Source organism: Fulmarus glacialis, unplaced genomic scaffold (genome assembly GCF_000690835.1).
Source record: "Fulmarus glacialis isolate BGI_N327 unplaced genomic scaffold, ASM69083v1 scaffold4552, whole genome shotgun sequence".
Classification (NCBI taxonomy): domain Eukaryota; kingdom Metazoa; phylum Chordata; class Aves; order Procellariiformes; family Procellariidae; genus Fulmarus; species Fulmarus glacialis.
Window position 1 is genome coordinate 144,878 of NW_009197080.1, and position 18,927 is coordinate 163,804.

The 18,927-nt window shown below is 46.8% G+C and overlaps 1 protein-coding gene across 1 annotated transcript in view; it reads right to left on the reverse strand.

The window, feature by feature from the left end:
- The window catches only part of LOC104072818 (voltage-dependent N-type calcium channel subunit alpha-1B-like), a gene marked incomplete at its 5' end in the record, with an annotated part of 160,508 nt that extends 144,877 nt beyond the window's left edge, over nucleotides 1-15,631 (reverse strand). Inside the window, 2 exons of the mRNA XM_009572401.1 lie at nucleotides 999-1,114; nucleotides 15,528-15,631. Of these exons, the coding sequence (XP_009570696.1) occupies nucleotides 999-1,114; nucleotides 15,528-15,631 (220 nt within the window). The remainder of the gene's footprint in view (nucleotides 1-998; nucleotides 1,115-15,527) is intronic.
- Between the last annotated feature and the right edge of the window lie 3,296 nt (nucleotides 15,632-18,927).

Consider the following 18,927-nt stretch of genomic DNA (forward strand, 5'->3'; position numbering starts at 1 on the left):
TTTCAAAACAAGGAATGATGACATGGCTTTTAGTATGGTGCCAGCCCACGGTTTAGGAGCACCACAAAGTGCCAGTTCTGCCACCGGTCTACCGGCTGATGGCAGGCCAGTCACTATATAACGTTGGCCCTCAGTTTCCCCATTTATAAAGGGCAAGGGTGAAGTTGACCTGCCTAGAAAGGCACCTGAAAATCTATTTGAGAAACCACCGCTTCTTTTTCTCATCATCATTGTTTTAAAAGTCATTCTCACTTTACTCAGATGTTTCAGCTTCTCAGGAAGCAAATTAGCCCCAGAAGCTTTCTTGATGCTATGTGAATCAATTGCACTGTGGTTATGTCAATATATACATCAGCTACTCTCTAACGCAGAAAGGTTATTTGTAATCTTTAGTGTCCGATAAAAAGAAAAAGAAAAGCGTGATGGTTTTTGTTAAATTAGTATGTTTGGGTCCTTGTTAATGTTGCTCACGGCTCGTGATAAAGTGCAACGTTCAGTTATAACAGTTATAAAGCAATGTTGATATGTGCTGGGGTGAGTTTCATGCAAGTGATCTCTGTAGCTCATAAAAATGACACTCCAGTGTATTTTACCATCATAACAAGAGAGGCTTATAAAACAGCTGTGGTGGAAAGTAAATAAAATATAAATGACTCATATAAGGGAACAGTTTCCCCACTGCGGAGAATTTGGGCACTGTATCACTTTTTATATTATACTGTATTAAGACAATTGCTTTGATCTCAGCAATAAAGAAAGTTGGCCCAGCTCCTTTATTTTTGCTTAACCAAACTGAGATCTTATTGCATTAACTTTAGTGTGACTGCTCAGAAACAAGCCCAACAAAACCAAATGCTGGCTGGGCCCTCTCTAGTCTTGGGTTACCCCAATGGCCAGTAACACGGAGGACTAGTTCTGGGGCCCTTGTCCTGGGTCATCACCAGGCTCTACTTGCCACAAAACATACTGAACCAAGATCAGGAGATGTCTTGCCTTACCTGCTTTGAAGATCCACTCCAAGTATCCATTTAGTTCCCGTTCAATTTGCTGCTGCCTACGGAGTTTCAGGAAAGCTCGACGATTTTCTACCCTCTCTCGTTCTTTGGCAAATTCACTACGGAGACAGAAGAATGAGAAAGACCACGTCACAAGCGGTCAGGGGAAATTCGCAGCCCTTCTTTCGTCTTTCAGATTGTATTCACGAAGCCTGTGAAGTCGATGACAGCAGCAGTGAGTGGAAACCACAGCATGCTACATGTTGTTGTCCAACGAAATACTACTCTGATTGCAGCTCAGCTGTTTCTCTGCCTCTCTCATCCTGAAATAGGCCTGCAAACTGCCACGTGCACACACTTCTTTTGTCCTGGGGCCACACCATATCCATTACAACAAGGTCCTGATGCGCAACCACATACACCTCTCCAGCCATGCAATACAAATTATCATCCCCAGCACTAAAAACCGTCCTCCATCCCTCCACACCACTAACCCCACAGCAGAATTTTCTCTAGAAGCGCAATACTACGTCACAGAGGCACGAGCAGCTTCTGTGTCTTGGAAGAGATCTACGCTTCCCTGTTAGCTTTTCTCTGAGTTGTCCTGGGCTTAAACCGACTTTGACAAACACAAGTCAAACGAGAGCTACAAGCGAGGATGGGTACTCTGGGGTTAAGGTGAAATAGCCTAGATGCTCTGAGGTGAGGGTAACAATGATCCTGCTATTTGCTAAAATCACATGGAAAGCAAGTACCTTGACATCAAATCATTAGAACAGGACTGTAGAAGGGAGTCAGAAAGCAAGGTTCATCCAACCATTGCAAAAATCTTGTCCAAGTACATCCTACTGCCCAGTTTGAAATGATGCTGAGACAATAGTGCAGCCACCACCCCCAAGACACCCACGCTGGGGCTTTCCCCAAACTGATTTGTATTACCTCGGGGAAGTCTCTGATGCCCCTGGAGATGTACCTGCCCATCTACCATTTACGGAGCTCTGAACCCAGCTCTGCAACCCCTCGCTTTGAGCACACACTGGAGTGACTCCCACAATAACCTAACCTGTACGGTTAAATGTGGGATCAGGCTTTTGTCCCTCATGTATACCAGTGGCTTGCTCACTCGACGTTTTGAAATCTTAACTTTGCCGTGTCCTTTAAATCTTCAGTTAACTGTTAATTGTTGCAAACCTTTAGTTAACCACTGTTCTTGACTAAAATCCCACCTAATCACCCGTTCGTTACCCACACAAGCACTTCAGAAGCCAGAAAGGAGCAGGAGGTGGGAGGAAGGAGGAAGAATGGGGAAAAAGGAGCTGCAAGTGCCAGAGGCAGCTTTATAGTCACAGTCTAGACTTTACCCTTCAAAGCTAAACACTTTTGCTTCGTTTGGCAGGACTGTCTGACCCATGGAGAAGGGACTGCAAGGAGAACTTGGCTCAGCACTGCGACGCACGCTGGTACCAGCCGCTGCTGTGAGAGCTGCCGTCGGCTGAGCCGTTATCTTGATTTTGGCAGCGCATCCCAGTCTCCTGACTCCCCTCTCCTGTCCCCCACCTGACAGCACAGCCCATGACCCCATCCTTGAGACGGAGGAAGCCGAAACATCGCTCTGAACCGACAGCTCCTCCTTGGCATTCAGCACGTGTCTGCTGGGTGGTTCGGGATCCTGCACGTGTCCGCTGGATCGCCGATTTTCTCCCTCTTCCTTTTTAATGTTCTCATTTCTGGTTCAGTGCCCGCTGCTTGGGGCCACGGACCTCCTCTCAGTTTTGATCTCTCTCCGGAGGGGGAGGAATGAGATCAGACAGCACAAGGGGACAACATGCATTTATAAGCTGCCAAACGTGGAGGGGCTACGCGTCCTGCATTACAGGCTCGCGTCACCGCATATTTCCCCGAGCTGGGCTGCGCCGGGTGGGAGCAGGAGGCAAGACCCAGTGGGGAGCTTCATAAAGGACAGCAGATGAGCCGCGGCACCGCTCCCTCACCCCTCAGGAGCAGGCAAGGGAGAGCTTTCCTTGCAAAGCCTTGCATCCTCTGCCAGCTCCTATCTGGCCTAAGGAAAGTAAAAGCTACCTGGGACTTGTCCCCTTAATCTCAACTTTAAACATATGAGAAAATGAGGGAGAAAGGGTGCTAAGTTGCAAACCTTCAGCAGTTTCTGTACAGCCACGCAGGCTTTTCATAAGACACCAGCGAGGAACGTTGCTGAGGTTAAAGCCACCCGCGCCCTCCTGTTCCCTGGAGCTGGCAGGTTTGGCACTGCTGTAGAAGCTGGGTAGGTAACTTCCAGGAGAAGACAGTACCTTGGATCTCTGCTCATTGTCTATCTTCTGAGCACTACAGCTCTGTAGCAAAATCATCCAGGTTGAAGACTGGAGGGTTTCGATGTGTGGTCTTCCTGGCAAAGGAATGCATCACTTGCTCTTTCTCTTATCTCCAGGAGATAGGAGAGGTTTGATGAAGCTGGAATTTGTCAAAAGACTGTATTTTTCTTTATGAAATGTGTTAATAAAAGCACGCGTCTCTCTTCCACTAGATTCATCACCGTTCAGGAACTGAAATATTCCCTGTTTGCAGCAACTGGAAAACTCCCAGAATTTGTGTCTGAGAGCTTTTCAACAAAATTTCAGAACATATTAAAAGAAAAGGGGGAGAATTTATATCAAAATGCCATATTTCACCTAAAAATATTTCAGCTGAAGTTTTCCTGCCAGTTCTAAATGAAAACACAGAAAGTCCCATGGGAATGTTTGGTAGTAGTAAATAAGTCTCCTCTTTTATTCAGCATAATTGCTATTTATGCCACTGACTTGCAAAAATCTCCCAAATCACCAGAAAGAAAACCTGAGCAGGAAACATGCTGCCTCCTGCCCAGCTTTACCTCCAGGACTTTCTTCATAGCTGGTCCTCCACAGTTTGGCCAATTCTGGGATGAGGAATATTGAGAGATGTTCACCCATTCTCATCCTTGGCTCTTGTCAACCATGTGCCCCAAAAGCCCCCCAAAATATTCATCTTTCAGCACTGTCCGGGGAGGCATTAGAAGGAAAGCTGAGAGGTCGGTACTCCCACACGCAGCACAGCAACAGGAGACACGGCTTCGGAGGAAGCCGAGCTCTGCCTGAGTAGATGACTACAATGCATTTTAGTTACATGACATTGTGAATAACTGATTCTACAGAGACAGCAGGAACAAACAGAATTCAAAGGAAGGGCATTCATCATGGAAACCATATGCCATACCAGTCAAGCTCAATGTGTCACATTTTTCTTCTCCAGAGTGGTCGGTGCTTAAAGTCACCAGGAAAATGGATGATTGTTGCTTATCACCTTGGTGGGTGGAAGAGTAAAATAAATCTCAGTGTAAATATGCACTGGAATAGCCACTTCAGGGAAATTCAAGAGCCCCCCAGCCACAAAAGAGACAAGGTCATCTCACGAGTAACCACAAGGGTCAGTAAAAGATTATAAACCAATGAAATTCTTACGAGTACTTTATCCATGCTGGACTTAAATTAAAAATACTGTCACAGCAACCAAAAAGGAAAAAAAAAAAACCACCACGATCTTCATCCCCTGAGTCTCTGATTAACTTTCCTACATGACAGCAGAGAGCTGAGATGAAGCATCATGTAATGCACCTCCTGGTCTTGGGTTTCATGGCACACCCCCAGGGCCAGCGGCAGCAGGCCTGCTGCAAGACTAATCACACCGTTAAACCTCTGCAATTCAGGTTTTCTGTTTAGAAAGCAGACAGAAACGCTTCCCACTCACAGGGAAGAGCAGAGAGAGATCATACAGCATCACTGTCATTGCTACCACTAATAGTACTGATGATTAGCAATTCATAATAACAACATAGGTAATTAGCTCTTCATTCAGTATAATACCACTGAGCTACACATGATCTCATGAAATCTCAGATCTTAAAATGGGAGAACAGCCTTCATCTGCTGAATCTACAGCACTGTTCAGAGTGAGCAGAAAGAAGCACAGGTCTCAGAAGGACTCCACCAGGGACTCCTGGAAAGCAGCTGTAAAGGACTTTTAGAATTTTAAGTCTAAAACAAAAAAATCCAATCAGTTTTAGGATTGGCTTCATCTCCAGTCCAAGTACATCAAAGAAATGAATAAAGTTGAGCCTGGATGGCACGTGACATCTAGGGACATAGTCCTGCCAGGAGAAATGCAGCCCTCAAGAATGGAGAGGAGCCAGATAATTCAAGTGGGTGAGCTGCTGGCGAAGGAACCAGCCAGGACTGCAGATGTTTGACTGAGTTACTCACAGGCCAAAACGAATTCTCCAGGTGGAGAAACAAAATTGGCCAAGACAGGAGGCTTAATTTGTAAGCTTTGTTGCTTGAACATGGAGCAGTGCCCAAGAACAGATTTGATACTTGTCAGCAGCCTGCTAAGCAGCCCACGTCACTCAGGAGCAGGGAGGGACAGGCTGGAGGTAGAAGATGGAAAACAGCAGCTCCTCTGGCTGCCTGACATGCAAGTTGGAGGAGCATCACTGCGGGAAACACGTGCTGGAAGAGTACCAGTGGTACAAAATCACGCGTGTTGTGCTACTCGGGGGCTGCCTGGATGAGGAAAGGTGAAGCATTAAAAAGTCCTCTCCGTTTCAAGTCCACCCCTTTCACAGTCAAGCAGGGAAGGAACCTTAAAAGAAACTTGGTGCCAATTATCCACCTAACTTTCAGTAAGCTTTCAGCAAGAGCAACACTGAGGTAGGAATTTCCATAAGAGGCTGCAAAGGGACTGCAGAGATAGAAAAATGCATTTGTAGCACCTCAGACATATGAACATGCTGGATGATAAGAGAGGCAAGATGAACGCAATATTATTTGCATTTTTGAGTAAAACCAAATCTCTTGTGCTCTTGGCAGGCTGCAACCACTTGCTCAGGGGCTGTACATCATTTACGAGATTTTCCAGAGTGCCTTAGGGTAACTTCTCAGCACAGGGACCGCACACACCTCCAAGCCTCCCAGCATCCTGAGAGCATCCACAAGCAGAAACACTCAATTACATTTTAAGGGTGGAAGTCCATTTCCTACCATTCATTCTGGTTAATCAACTGTGAGAAGGAAATAGAGAAAGAGCCTGCAGTTAATTTTTCCTTTCCCTCCCAGGTCTGTTTCTGATGCTGGGGTTTGCCACCTCGTCCTAATCCAACCAAATCCCAACTGCTTGGATGAAGCCAGTTACAATAACGTGGTAGGCAGATTCCTGCCGAGCCAACCCTCCTTGTGCTCCTGCCATTCTGTAGGTCCTGCAATACTTGTGTGATTGAATTTGCTACCTCATACACACAGTCCTGCAAAGCCCCTCGCGGCTTGCTTCACCAGGGTCTGATCCAGTTAATACTCCTTACATTTCATTCACTAACCACATCAGCATCCATGTGTTTATAGAAAAGCAGATTCTTGCTCCAGGGAAAGAATTTGTTCTGCGGGTTCGTATCTCTGTCTTTTGTCTTCCTGGAGAACAGTAAATCCTTTGTAAGGGGAAGCCTCTGCTGGATGCCACAAAAAAGGCAGCACCTTTATGACTGTAACTGTTTATACAACTAAGGACACAAAGCCTTGGCTGTGCTAAACATTTATTTTACCTTCTGCAAACCCGTTCTTTGAGAGACAGAGGCAGCGAGGGAGTCCTAGCAGAAAGAAAGAGAGAGAGCCCATGGAGAGTGAGCAGGAGCAAGATGGGGAGTGGGGAGTGGAAAGAGAGAAAAGCAGATGCTCGGTGTCCTGGACGCAGCCGCAGGAAGAGCCTGGGGACCTGCTGGGCATCCTCACCTCTCCTGTGGGTGCTGTGGTGACTTAGGGCAGTGCAGAGGGAGGCAGGCAGGACACCAGATAGGAAGGGGGGGTATCTCAAGCACAACAGCGAAGCTCGGGATCTGAGCAGGGACAGCAGACACCATCTTCCCTCAATTCCTGAAGCATTTTGCTTCAGCAGGGTGCACTGTCACTAGGGAACCATCCTCAACAGCAGCACCAGTGACTCTTTGAACTCTCTTAGAGATTAAAGGACCCACCTCAGCCCACAACACGGCACTGAGAGCCTGAAAGGGACTGCCAGGGAGGCAGCGGCAGGAGAACAGCAATCCTGCAGGGATGACGCCCTGCGGGCCAGCCACCTCAAAGGCACCAACCTTTGGTGTTTCTCACAAAAGCTCCTCTAGGAGAGGAGGAAAGGCAGCCACAGCAGGGGCTGAATTATTCACAGCAGCACACAGGAGGCCAGGGGCGAGGGGAAGGGACAGGGCAGAGGAGAGCAAGCATCATTCTCTTCGGTGCACTAACCTGGGTGGATGGTGGTAAGTTAGAAATATAGAGAGAGTAGGAACAAATTTCGCTTAGGCAAGAAAAACATGAAATAAATCCAGGAGTAAATAGACAAGCAGTGCAATTTCTAGTTGCCTGGACATGAGGCGTCGTGGCCCGTAGCTGGGAGGATGCAAACCCAAGAGGACATGGCTCAGGTGTGTCCATAGCCAGCACCCAACCCCCGAAGGGCTGCAAACAAAATGAGAGGAGATCAGCAAGGACATCGGTTTCTTTACCACAGCATCAGATATCCTTACCACAGTAAGCCCCGGAAAGACTTCAGGATGAGCCAAGGCATGGTTATTGTCATTCACAGACAAAATCCTCAAGTGCAGAGAAACCGGCAGGCAAAACTGAAAATAATTCAATGCCTCTGACTTACTGATTTGAAAACGTGAATAGAAATGCATGTAGAGTATTGTCAAATCACTGGTTTTAAATACCTCTTAAAATCAGGCCCAGGTCTGAACATAGGCAAAGCGTATTGGTTAGAAAGCCCATCTGGAACAAGAAGAAAAAGCATGGAAATGCACCTCATTTGGGCAAGAAGAAAATCTGAGGGAGGTGAAAGAAAGCACATCCCAGGGGCACAGAGAGATCACTCTGGAAAGTGCTGGAACAAGAGGAAACCAAGCAACTGATTCACCTGGAAAACCATCAGTAAGAATTTCTTTATGCTGGTGACATTTGGTACCTCTAAGATACTGTTTTCCTGCCCATAAAGGTGGTTTGCTGAGAAGTCAGAGTTTTGAACCTTGTTATTAAACAAGGAAAGCCCAGAGGAGGACTGAGATTTCTTAGTGTTGGAGATGACAAAGCTCTGTGGTTCATCATCCACCCCAGGCTGTCCCATCAGCTGCACAAAATCCCAAAGACACACAGCGTTATATGTTTCTCTCTCACCTGGAGCTACAGCCAGCCAAGATCACACTGGGCACGGTCTGAGGAAGCAAGTCCATCTCTCCCAGACAGAGCCAAACATACAGACCCAGCTGGCTGAGCTGCTTAACCCATCCTAATATCCACTGCTCAGGAGTAAGGACTGGCTCAATCAATCCTGCACAGCTAGAGCTGCTTCTGCTTCCTCCTCATTGCTCTAAAGAGGAGGAAAATATAGCTCTCCTCAACCAGCTGATAAAGGATGAAAGTATCACTGGGAGATTGATCTCTCAGCACCGAGCCAGGCTTCACAGTCACTTTTATCACTGAACATGGCAGGAAGATGCTTCAAATGCAAGCCAGATACGGGATACATCTTGTATTTCTAGAAAAGGAAGAGGAACAGCACAGAGGTGAAACCTTCAACGCATCTTCCTTCCTTTTGTCTTTACGTTCAGCTTGTGCCGATTTCAGTTTGATTCTACCTAATCCGATTTGAAATGCTGTGAGTGCCACAGCTGGGCAACCTCGCTCAAAGGAGGCAACAACAAAGAGAGAAAAGGAATTAAAAAGCACCATTTATCTCATAGCATCAGCCTACTGCAATTGCTAGATGAACCTCTGGCTCCGTTCATCAAGTCTCCACCCCAGAGTCAAAGCAGAGGCCCCAGGAAATTCAAATTTAGGTTTCCTATGTATCATTCCTATATTACAGGCTTTAATTTCCATTGCAGCTTAACAGAAGGGCAAATGAAAGTAGTCCATCTCTCCTAGACTAACCGAAAACACAAAAGGAGCAAAGGATCCACATTCGATAGGACGTTTAGCTTGGCGAGACGAAGTTCCTGTGGAAAGTCATTGCTCCCTGACCCCTTCTGCAAGAAACACACGTGCTTCTCCCACATTTCTTGTTTGCAATGATGGCTTTGTTAAAAAGGGTGATGAGCAAGGAACAACAGGAAAGAAAACATGGTTTTGCCCTGTCTTTCCCCTCCTTTTTAAGCACAGGCTGGGGAAAGACTAAAAGCAATGAGAAAGCAAGCAGAATCTCATATCTTTTCATGATGCAGCTCTTCTGCTGCAAATAATTAACACCAGCCAAAGTCAGATCACAGCAGGTAACAGTGAACTTGGAAAAAATTTGCAGGGAAAATGAATGATTGTCTCTGTAATGAGAGAGAAGGAGGACAGAAGAACGTTTTGCCATTACGACAAATTAATCAGCCTCATTCTTCTCCAGCCTCTGCACGTCTTGCAGGCTGAAGTTTTATGATCTCAATCTGGCAAAAATCCTCAGGATGGGAAAACACGTCATGAAACTCAGCAGAGCAAGTCACCGAGACAGACGGTTCAATGAGGTCTGGATGGGGCTGTGCCTCCTCCCAGGGAGCTGCTCTAACAGCACAACAGCCTCAGTGAACCAAGGTACAACAGTCAGAAACAGAAACAGATACCCCCTAGGGAGACTGGAACACACGACAGGGAGAGTGTTTAGTGGGACTCTGCCCAGGGAGCATCACCCCACGCTGCAGACTGCTCAAAGCAGGGTGCAGCATGAAGAATTAAAGCGCCGTTTACCCTGACCCTTGTTCGCCTGCAAGGTGCCAGCACAGTCTGTAGCTGCATCCCTTGCCAGACTTCTGCTGCCACAAAGATGCTGCATCCATTCAAAATGTCTCCCTGCAGTTCTTACACCAGGCGGTCTCATACAACAAGAGGCAGGTGTTGCACATCTCGGGACAGAGCAGGTCTGGACCATGTCATGGTAATACTTAAGCAGGGAAGATGCAGACTGGCCACTGCAGTGCCTCTCAGCACTTGGTTATTGCAGCCAGATGAGTAAACCTCAGGAAAGATCATTACTCTTTACTGGCTGGTCCGGAAATACCTCAGGCTTCACCATAAATATTTGAGAACATGACAAGCAGCATTTGTCACACTTGAGAGACACAGACTCTCAGTATTCAAATGCATCATTCACAGTGCACTGCCCTCTCTGGCCAGCACTCCTGCTGTCTCACCACCCTCACCACCCTCCACCGCCGCGTGAAACGGTGCCAAAAGGCACTTAGCCTTGAAATAAGTTAAATCATCTTCCTCACAGCATCCCATGATAACGTTTATCCTCTTTGCATTGTGTAACCCAAAGCATCAAAACAGTCAAAAATGTATTGTGCAGGATCATCCAGCTCATTACCAGCCAAAATTAATACCCAACTCAACACCCAAGCAGTAGAAAACTCCATAATCCCACCAGCCCACGAAGAAAGCTGCTAGCTGGGCTGAGAGGAGGCTGAGGGCTGGGAGGGGAAGAGCAGCAGGATGAGAAAAACAGCATTGGAAATCAGTGCTAAGGGAGAGAACACCAGGAAGCTAAGGCGTATATGGAGATGGGTGCCCATGTCTCGGTGGCAACAGCTGCCAGAGCAGGACGGCAGAGGGCTGCAGCCCGCTAGCAAGAAAACAGTACAAAGTCAGAAAAAGAATGAGCGTTGGTCAGGACTTCTCAATTCAATGGGGGCTATTTTTTCCCTCCTCACTGTAAACTGCAGAACCATGTGCGGAGTTCAATAAAAAATTTATCAGGATCATCATAGGGCATTTTCTGGTCAGAATTGAAGCCAAATCCCATGACATCCCAAGCAGCAAACAACCCTGTGTTTAGGGAAAACTGAAAAGCATCTGGGGTCAAGCCTTATTGGCATGACTTGGAGCCAGAACGTTCCCACGGTGCCACCAGAGGCAGCCAATCTCTTTCTCTATGGAAAGGCTGAATTCCCTGTGATGGATGCTTTTACTGCTACCTAAGTCACAAAGAATTTACGAGTAATCTAGTAAGCAAGAATAATCACCCACCGTAGTCAATGCAAAAGATGTTTCAAGAGAAATATATTATGGATACAAATTCCTAAACATTTTCACCACTGCTGTTGTTCCTCTCTGCACTGGAAACCTTACAAAATGCTACTCCAATTTCTGGGAACCAAGGTGCCCCAGCTTTCTGGAACAAGGTTAGCATGGCTAGAATTGACTTCTCGTGGTTAAACCAGGAAAATAAAGTCAAGGGCAGCTCTCTAGTACGAACAAAACCTGGTTCATCCTTTGGGTGGACGGATGGTTCAGAAACCAGATGTCTAATCTGCTTTTTTTTTTACATTTCTCTTCTCCCATTTTTTGTGTCTGTGACTGGGGAGGTATCAGGCTTGGGCAGTCACCCCAACATGCTTCCCAGCACATGGATGGGCAGAACACACTCTCCGTCTGCCCATCTTGATCAAGCGGGCAGACCTCTACAGTCCACGTGCAGAAGCAAACGAGCCTACCAAATGTCTTAATGCTATCAAAGGGGAGGGAAATCTTTCCTCCCGCTTCTGCTCTCCTGGCCCTATACAGTCCTGATCTTCTCTTGAATCAGCTATGGCACTCAATAAAAGCTCCTCCAGAAGAAAATTATCTGGGTTTTTCTGCTCTATAGGTTTCTGCAGGTCTGTTGAGTTTTATCAGCTCACGGAGGGATCAAGCACCAGAGAGGGAAAACAGAAAGCAGGGGGAATACCTAGGGAGGAGCAGAGAGGAAAATCCCCAACAAGGGACACAAACCCGCATTACCGCTACTCCACAGCAAACGGGATGCTGTGTTCCGACTGGAGAGCCCCATATCGTCTGTAAACAAGCAAAGGCAGTTCCTGGATTTGAGGAGCTGTTTCAGTTGCAGTTCGCTTGTGTACTATGACCACTGCAGCCCTCCAGGAAAACTCTAAATCCTACCGTAATCACAGCTAGAGAACAGCACAGACTGTCTTTGCTTGTGATGCGCAACCTGGCAAGGGGGAGCTGCTACCAATTTCCCCAGTCAGAGACCCACCTTTAGCACTGTGGTGAGCAAGTACGGCACAGCATCCACCGCAACATGCATCTTTTGTAAAGACATAGGAGAGCCCAACATCCCTGTTGTACCATCAGAAATAATATGTTTGCAATAACTCCACACCCCGTGTCCTAGGATCACTGGGGAAATCTGGCAGCTCTGCTGGCAGTCTGGCCCCAGTGCTTGCATCAGGGAGGAACAGAAGGCAGAGCGTGCCATTTGGGAAGGGTATTTAAATATTAACCGATTACAAGAGCACCGGCAGTGCTTTCATCAGCACGCGTGCGGAAGACACACTGTACAGCAGGCAGAGTCTCATTTAATCTGAATTACGGAGTGAACATGCTTTTAATTACATCTTTAGCCAGGTACTCAGAGATTTTTCTCCTAACAACAAAAGGACAACTGTGGCCCAAGACTGTCGGTTATCGTTATACCAAGTTTTTACCAGCACTTACAGATTTCCACCTCTCCCTGTCACTTCCCTGCCTTTGTTTTTATTATAATTCCAGAAGAATCAGCAGAAGGGAAAGGTTGTTTGCTCTTTATTTTAGAACAGGTATCATCTCTTCTGTAGCATTTGCAATGCAAATGCTTCCACATTTTGCTAGCAGATGAGACTTAGGATCCTAACCAGGTCAATCTATCTACACTGCTCAAACAGATAAACCCAGGAGCTAAGCCCACTCATATTATGTATCTGCCCAGTGTTGACATGGGTTCACAAATAACTACAGAAAGGCAGAAAATTCCATTAAGAGTTATGGCAAAACTCTGTATAATCGAGTGTCAGTAGGAAGCTCAATAACTTGTTGTCATTTCAGATTATTTATATTGCCATAATCTGTGATAGCGTCTGCATAGTTACTTCAGAAATTTGTAGCTTCCTTATTGCCCACTGAGGAACACAAATATGTGAGAGGAAATAGCTCAAAACTAACAGCAATGAAAAATACTCAGGTAAAAGCTTTTTCTGTGGCTTTCCAAGGTACAGACAGTGGCATGCTGAAGCTTAACCCCCTAATGCTGATGATGCATATGGCAAAGTATTGGAAAATAAAATACAACCTGACCAACAGGGTTTTTGTGAAAGAGGACAGTAATGAAGATCGCACACAAGCCTGGGAAACCAGTGACCTAACCTCAGCTTTGCAATTGCTTCCTGAGGGCATCCCATCCCCTCTTTCTACTCTGCTGTTCCCTCTCTGTAATGTGTGGAGAAGGAGAGCAGAGCACTGCATCACCCCCAGGATATAGCAAGGATAATATTAACGGCTATGAGGTGCACAGATCATGAAAATAAAAAGCAGGTGAGTGATTGCTGAGTTAACCCTGTTCATGGGCTATTTGTAGAACCCCTAGCCAAAATCAACTCTGTTTTATTGAAACAGGTATGTGGGATATTGCCAAGAGTCTCCGTTGCAGGAGCCGCTAGCTGACACTGTCACTGGGACGTGGATGGCATAAAGCCCTTGAGTGAAACTGTACCCTATGGAAGTCAACACACATTTGCCAAAGACCCTTTCCCCATGCAGAAACACACGCAAAAAATAACCTCCAGCAGAAATTTCTTTTTTTTCCTACAATGCTGTCTGGGGCTTTTGGCTAGAGAATGTAATGACAACAGTGTCTGCCTTCAGAGGGTCTTTCCATCTTTCTGGTGCCTTCTCATCACCAGTCCACTCAGATATACCCAGTTTCCTTCATTGCTCAATAGCTGCAAGCCCCCCAGCAGCCTGCCGAGCAGTGTGGCCAACACCTGTGCTATGATGTTTATTCTCTTCAGCCTCTCCCCAGGAATTATTCCAGCCAAGGACATCAAACCACTATGCAAAACAGAGTTTAAAAGCTTCCCTCTGTGAAGAAGACATTATCATCCCTACCATTAACAAAGGGAAACCTGACGCAGAGAGCTGCATTTTTAAGAGAAGATATGCACTTATATAATATTCATATTTTGCCCCAAGCAACGAGAGGCTTTCAGGAGAGCCAGACAGAGGCCTCCATCTTCTGGTCACCAAACACGTTTGAATCCAGCACAAAGGAACAGGAGCCTGCAGGCTTCTGAGTTTTATTTTAAAACACAAGTATCATTCCAGCCAGCGTGGGCTGACCCCACTGTGGAATAAGGAAGATGAACTACCTAACTCAGCCCTGGCTCTGGTGCTCACTTTAAATCACGTGTCAGACAAGTACGGTCACGAAGCTTTCCTTTACAAAGCCTCTGACACGACAGGATGTCTGATGAATGGCTTTGATGGGTTATCGATCATGACCATTATTCCTGGACTGAAGGAACAGCAAAGTGCACGACATAGCCTTCCCCATGACCCTCTCTTGTAGCAGCACGTCTCCCAGTCCTCAAACAAAACTGCACTGCTGCCTCCCTGCTCCTACCCCCAGCATGTGCTTTGAGGACGGGGATTCTTAACAAAACAATAAAATTGAGCATGAACCTGTTCTTTGGAAAACATTTTTCTTTCTCTAGTAACTTAAAGAGAAAGAGCAAAGGTGCAGCCCTGAAGGGCTTTTACCACTCAGCAGCATTAACTCTTTTCTCTTCCCATGCTGCCAAGAGCCAGAAATAAATCTAGATCTTTATAGATCTATACAATCCAGATCACCTGGATGGGCTAAGAAGAAACTGTGTGCAAAATGAGGTGCCAAAGTCTAAGAGCTTGCAAACCATTAAGATGAGTCACGTTGTTAATTCCAGATCAAATTCCACAGATGCTGGGGACATTCCAGCTAGGCTTCAAACTTGGCAGCTTGATCTCTACAATGGCCCAAACCCAAAACTCATATGCAACAAACACCAAATCCTTGGCTGACCCTTGGGGTTTGAACATCAAGAGGCTAGTGTGTCCCCAAAATCCAGACGTTGGCTTCAACAGCTAAAGATTTAAAAAAAACCAACCAACAAAAAACCACCACCACCAAAAAAAAACCCCAAACAACAGAACAAAACAAAACCCTGAGATCTTTTAATTGCCTTTTGTTTGAGCTTCCCCTTTCTCCATGCTGCACAGTTACAGCAAATGCTTTATGAACACTTTGATGTCCAGCTCCAGCACTGAAGTATTTATACTGGCATCAGTGGGTTCCTGACGGGTTTTCAAGATGACGCAGGAGTAAGTGTTGGCTGCACAGGCCCAAGTCAGTATAATTACAGGGAGCTCACTTAACTCTTGGGTCTGGATTCAGAATCATCTCAATTAATGATGTTTCACCAGCCTATCCCCCATCCTACGGCTCTATAGTCTTATAGAAATACCCCTCTGCCAGGAAGGGACAGGGTAGGAAATGTGTGAAGGGGACAATGTACAGCGGGATGTATCACTCCATCTTCTCTTTTTCAGCTACACCCTCCCATAGTCCTAAAACCAACACATCTTCCCTTTTCATATCCAGGTGGAGACAAACAAGTCATTAGTGTCTTACCCTGATAAGACACCCAGCACCAAGTTGAGCATGAAGAAAGAGCCAATGATGATGAGAGGGATGAAGTAAAGCCAGTTCCAGGTATTTCCTGCAGCATCATTTGTCTAGAAACAAAGAAAAAGGGAGAGAGAAAAACAAATATTAATTCGCCTCAGAAACAAAATACCATACAGAAACTGCAGGGCAGAAGGCAGGGGAGATTCCCCTCAGATTTCCATAGGGCTGTCCACCACTGATGCACTGGTTAGTTCTGTTACGTTCACCAGCTGAAATGCCAGCAAAACAACTGATGAACCAAGCTGATTGTCCCACCATCCACACCACGTGTCGTCAGCTCCAGTGAGAAGATTCATCTCATTCCACAGCTCCAGGCTGACCCTGCTGCAGGGCAAAACCACGCTTTTAAGTGACCTACCCCTGTGCAGGCTTTCTACACCAGCCTCCTCCCTCCCCACCTCAACTCTGACTTCCCATGTGCTGAGCATCAGTGTCGTATTTACATCTGAATTGAGACACACAAGGACGGGAGGGAACCACAGCCTTCCGTTAATCCGTGCTGCAATTAAGGCAGAGCATGGCACCGTGCCCAGAATCTGTGCATACACACAGAGCAGGAGAAGACAAGAAGTCTGCAAGAAAACGAGGCAACTTCAGAGTGATTGCAATTCCACATCTGCTTACTCAGCATTTTGGGCTTCTGTCATCAAAACCCATCTGAAGCTCCCTGAGTAAGCAGCAGTCTAGATTAAGGGGAGGGAAGGGTGGTTTAGTTTATGACAAAGTTTCTGCATTCATCAACCACAAGGGAGCTCTTTAAGGAGCTGCTGAAAAGTAAAATGCCACATGGCCATTTATTGAAACCAAGTGCCGAGAAAAATGCAAATTCTTCTCTTGTGAGTGAAGAAAGCAGCAATTTGAGAATCTGATGGCAGGTGTGAGGGAGGGGAAAAGGGAAGCAAAAAGAAAAGACCCAAAGACATTCTCCTCCTCCTCCCTCCTCCTGCAGAGGGTAAAGAATAACAGAAACACAGACCTCACCTACCTGCCCAACCGCAGAGGCTGGCAGAGACCGCAGAGAAGCACTCTCAAACACCAACTTGCAAAAAATGCATTAATTCTAACTGATACTGATGCCTTTTACTTATTATCTGTGGTGCTTTTTGGTCACTATTCCCAATCATATTTGCAAGTGTAATTTTGCTTCCAGAAGGATTCACAGAAAGTATTGTTTTAAATATGCTTTATTTCAGCCACGCATGCACTTGAAGCCACCTCAAAATGTCTCTGCACGAGTAGAAGTCATCCAATAAACAAGCAAAACCAGCATGTGCTGTGGGTGACCGATGTCACAGCACTTCTTACAGGTAGTAACATTTATAGCACTGATGCAAGTAAATACCTTCTGAGATATTTTTAACATGGTGCATATCTGCACAAAGTCTTCCTCAAGGAACGTGCTCCGGATCAAACACATGACAAGCATTTCTCCAAATAGCAAACATCTTCAGAAACATCTATGTCAGTTGATCAGTGACTCAGCCGAGAGGCACAGGGACTAACTAACCTCGCCACAAACCACCCCTGCTAAAGGCAAAACCAGCGCGTGACAGACAAATGAATCCGAAAAGAAAACAGGCTGGGAAAATGAGAGCAGAAAGACAGGGAAAACTCTGTGCAGCCCAATCTCTCACTATGGTTTTTTAATGCCTTTTGCAATACCTGTCATCCCACCCCAGCAGCGCCACTGCTTCGCTCACTCTTTTGTCTTTCCATCCCTCTCTCTCTGCTTTTAGCTATTTCCTTTCCCTGTTCTCCTGCCCCGCGTCTCTACAGATGGGTTTGGAGGAAACAAGGACACTCGTCCTCACAGCTTCTTCCCCAACGCGTGGGGAAAGTGCCGGGTACAGCCCCAGCCTGCTCTCCTGGGACTACCAGAGCAAACCCCATGTTCTTATATTTAGAGGCTATTCTTCAATTCTCATTTTGTCGACCGAGGTAGCAGCCCTCACGTCTCTGGTCGGAGCAAACGCATCCCATTCAGCAAGGCTAGGGACTGCCATCAGCCAGGCAAGGGGGGCTGGAGAGCCAGCCCACAAGGAAGAGCTGGAGGAAGGGAACAGATGGGAGAAGGGAAACCACATAAACATGCAAAGAGAGTGCAGCAGGTTCATTGCTGCCAAATGATCGTTTATCATTTATTTATTCATTTGAAGCCCAAACTTGGCGACAAATCCACAATTCCATGCCACGATCAAAGCCCTTAAAAATGAAATGTGCTGAAATACAACTAATTAACCACCCTCCTCTGAGCATTTGCTAGAGTACCTTATGCTCAGGGCAGGGCAGGGACTCGCTCTGTTTGCTCTGCCTCGCACACAGGGATCCAGGACAAATAGAGGTCAAAACATCAGGCAAAAGGGTCAACAGAGAACTCTCCCGAGAAAGCAGAGCCTTCACGGACATGCAGCATCTTTCCCAGTGCTCCCAAGCATGCTTGAACCTAATCACAATTTATGGCACCGGCTCTGCCATGGTGAGATGCTTTAATGAATCAAAGCTGTTGGCTGCCAGGAAAACCGAACTCCTTTCCTCCAGGGAAAGCCCCCGGAGTCCCGCAGACACCTCTGGCTGTGCTGAGCAGAGGAGGCAGCCCTCCACCCGCAGAGCCAGTGGGGCTTGGGCTGTGGCCCGGCTCCAGGCTTGCTCATTAAGCAGGATGAGCCAAGAGATCAAATCAATTTTTATGTTCCAGCTAAAACATTTCACTGGTGTAACGCCCGGCTGACTGTCAGTGCTACTTGAGCCTAACCACAGGTCTAACCCGACAGGGAAGAAGGAGAAATGAAATACTTGCCACGATGTGCCAGAATTACACCCAAATACAGTAAGGGCTTACGGGAGGGCTCCCTCACCGCTCAGGAGCCGAGGAACCCGCTGGTTAGTAACAGCTGCAGGGCTCTTCCCTGAACAGTGCCCACAGCAAGCTGAAGCCTTGCTCCAGGAGTGCCCCGGGCACCGGCATCGAACAGCTCACGTCCCTTAAACTTGACAGCACAAGACTCCCACAGGCAAGGTGCCGCACAGCGGGAAACTGAGGCACAGGAAGTCTAAGGGACACTTTCAGGGTCACAGCGGAGACCCAGAGATCTGTGCCTCAGGCATCTAAAGCCCATACAAACTGTCCAGCCCTTGGAGCGCTCTTCCCAACAAGCCCAGCTGCCACGGCTCCCTCTGCCTACCCTCTGCTCAGCTCCAAGCTTATTCACAGCTGGTGCCTCCTTTTCCCTTCTTTTTTTTTTTTTTGGTAAAAGTGTAACCTAAATCCCCAACAGCATCCTTCTAGCCTCTACCATGTGACTCTGCTTCATCATCCACTCTGGAGCCTGATGCCACTGCTCAG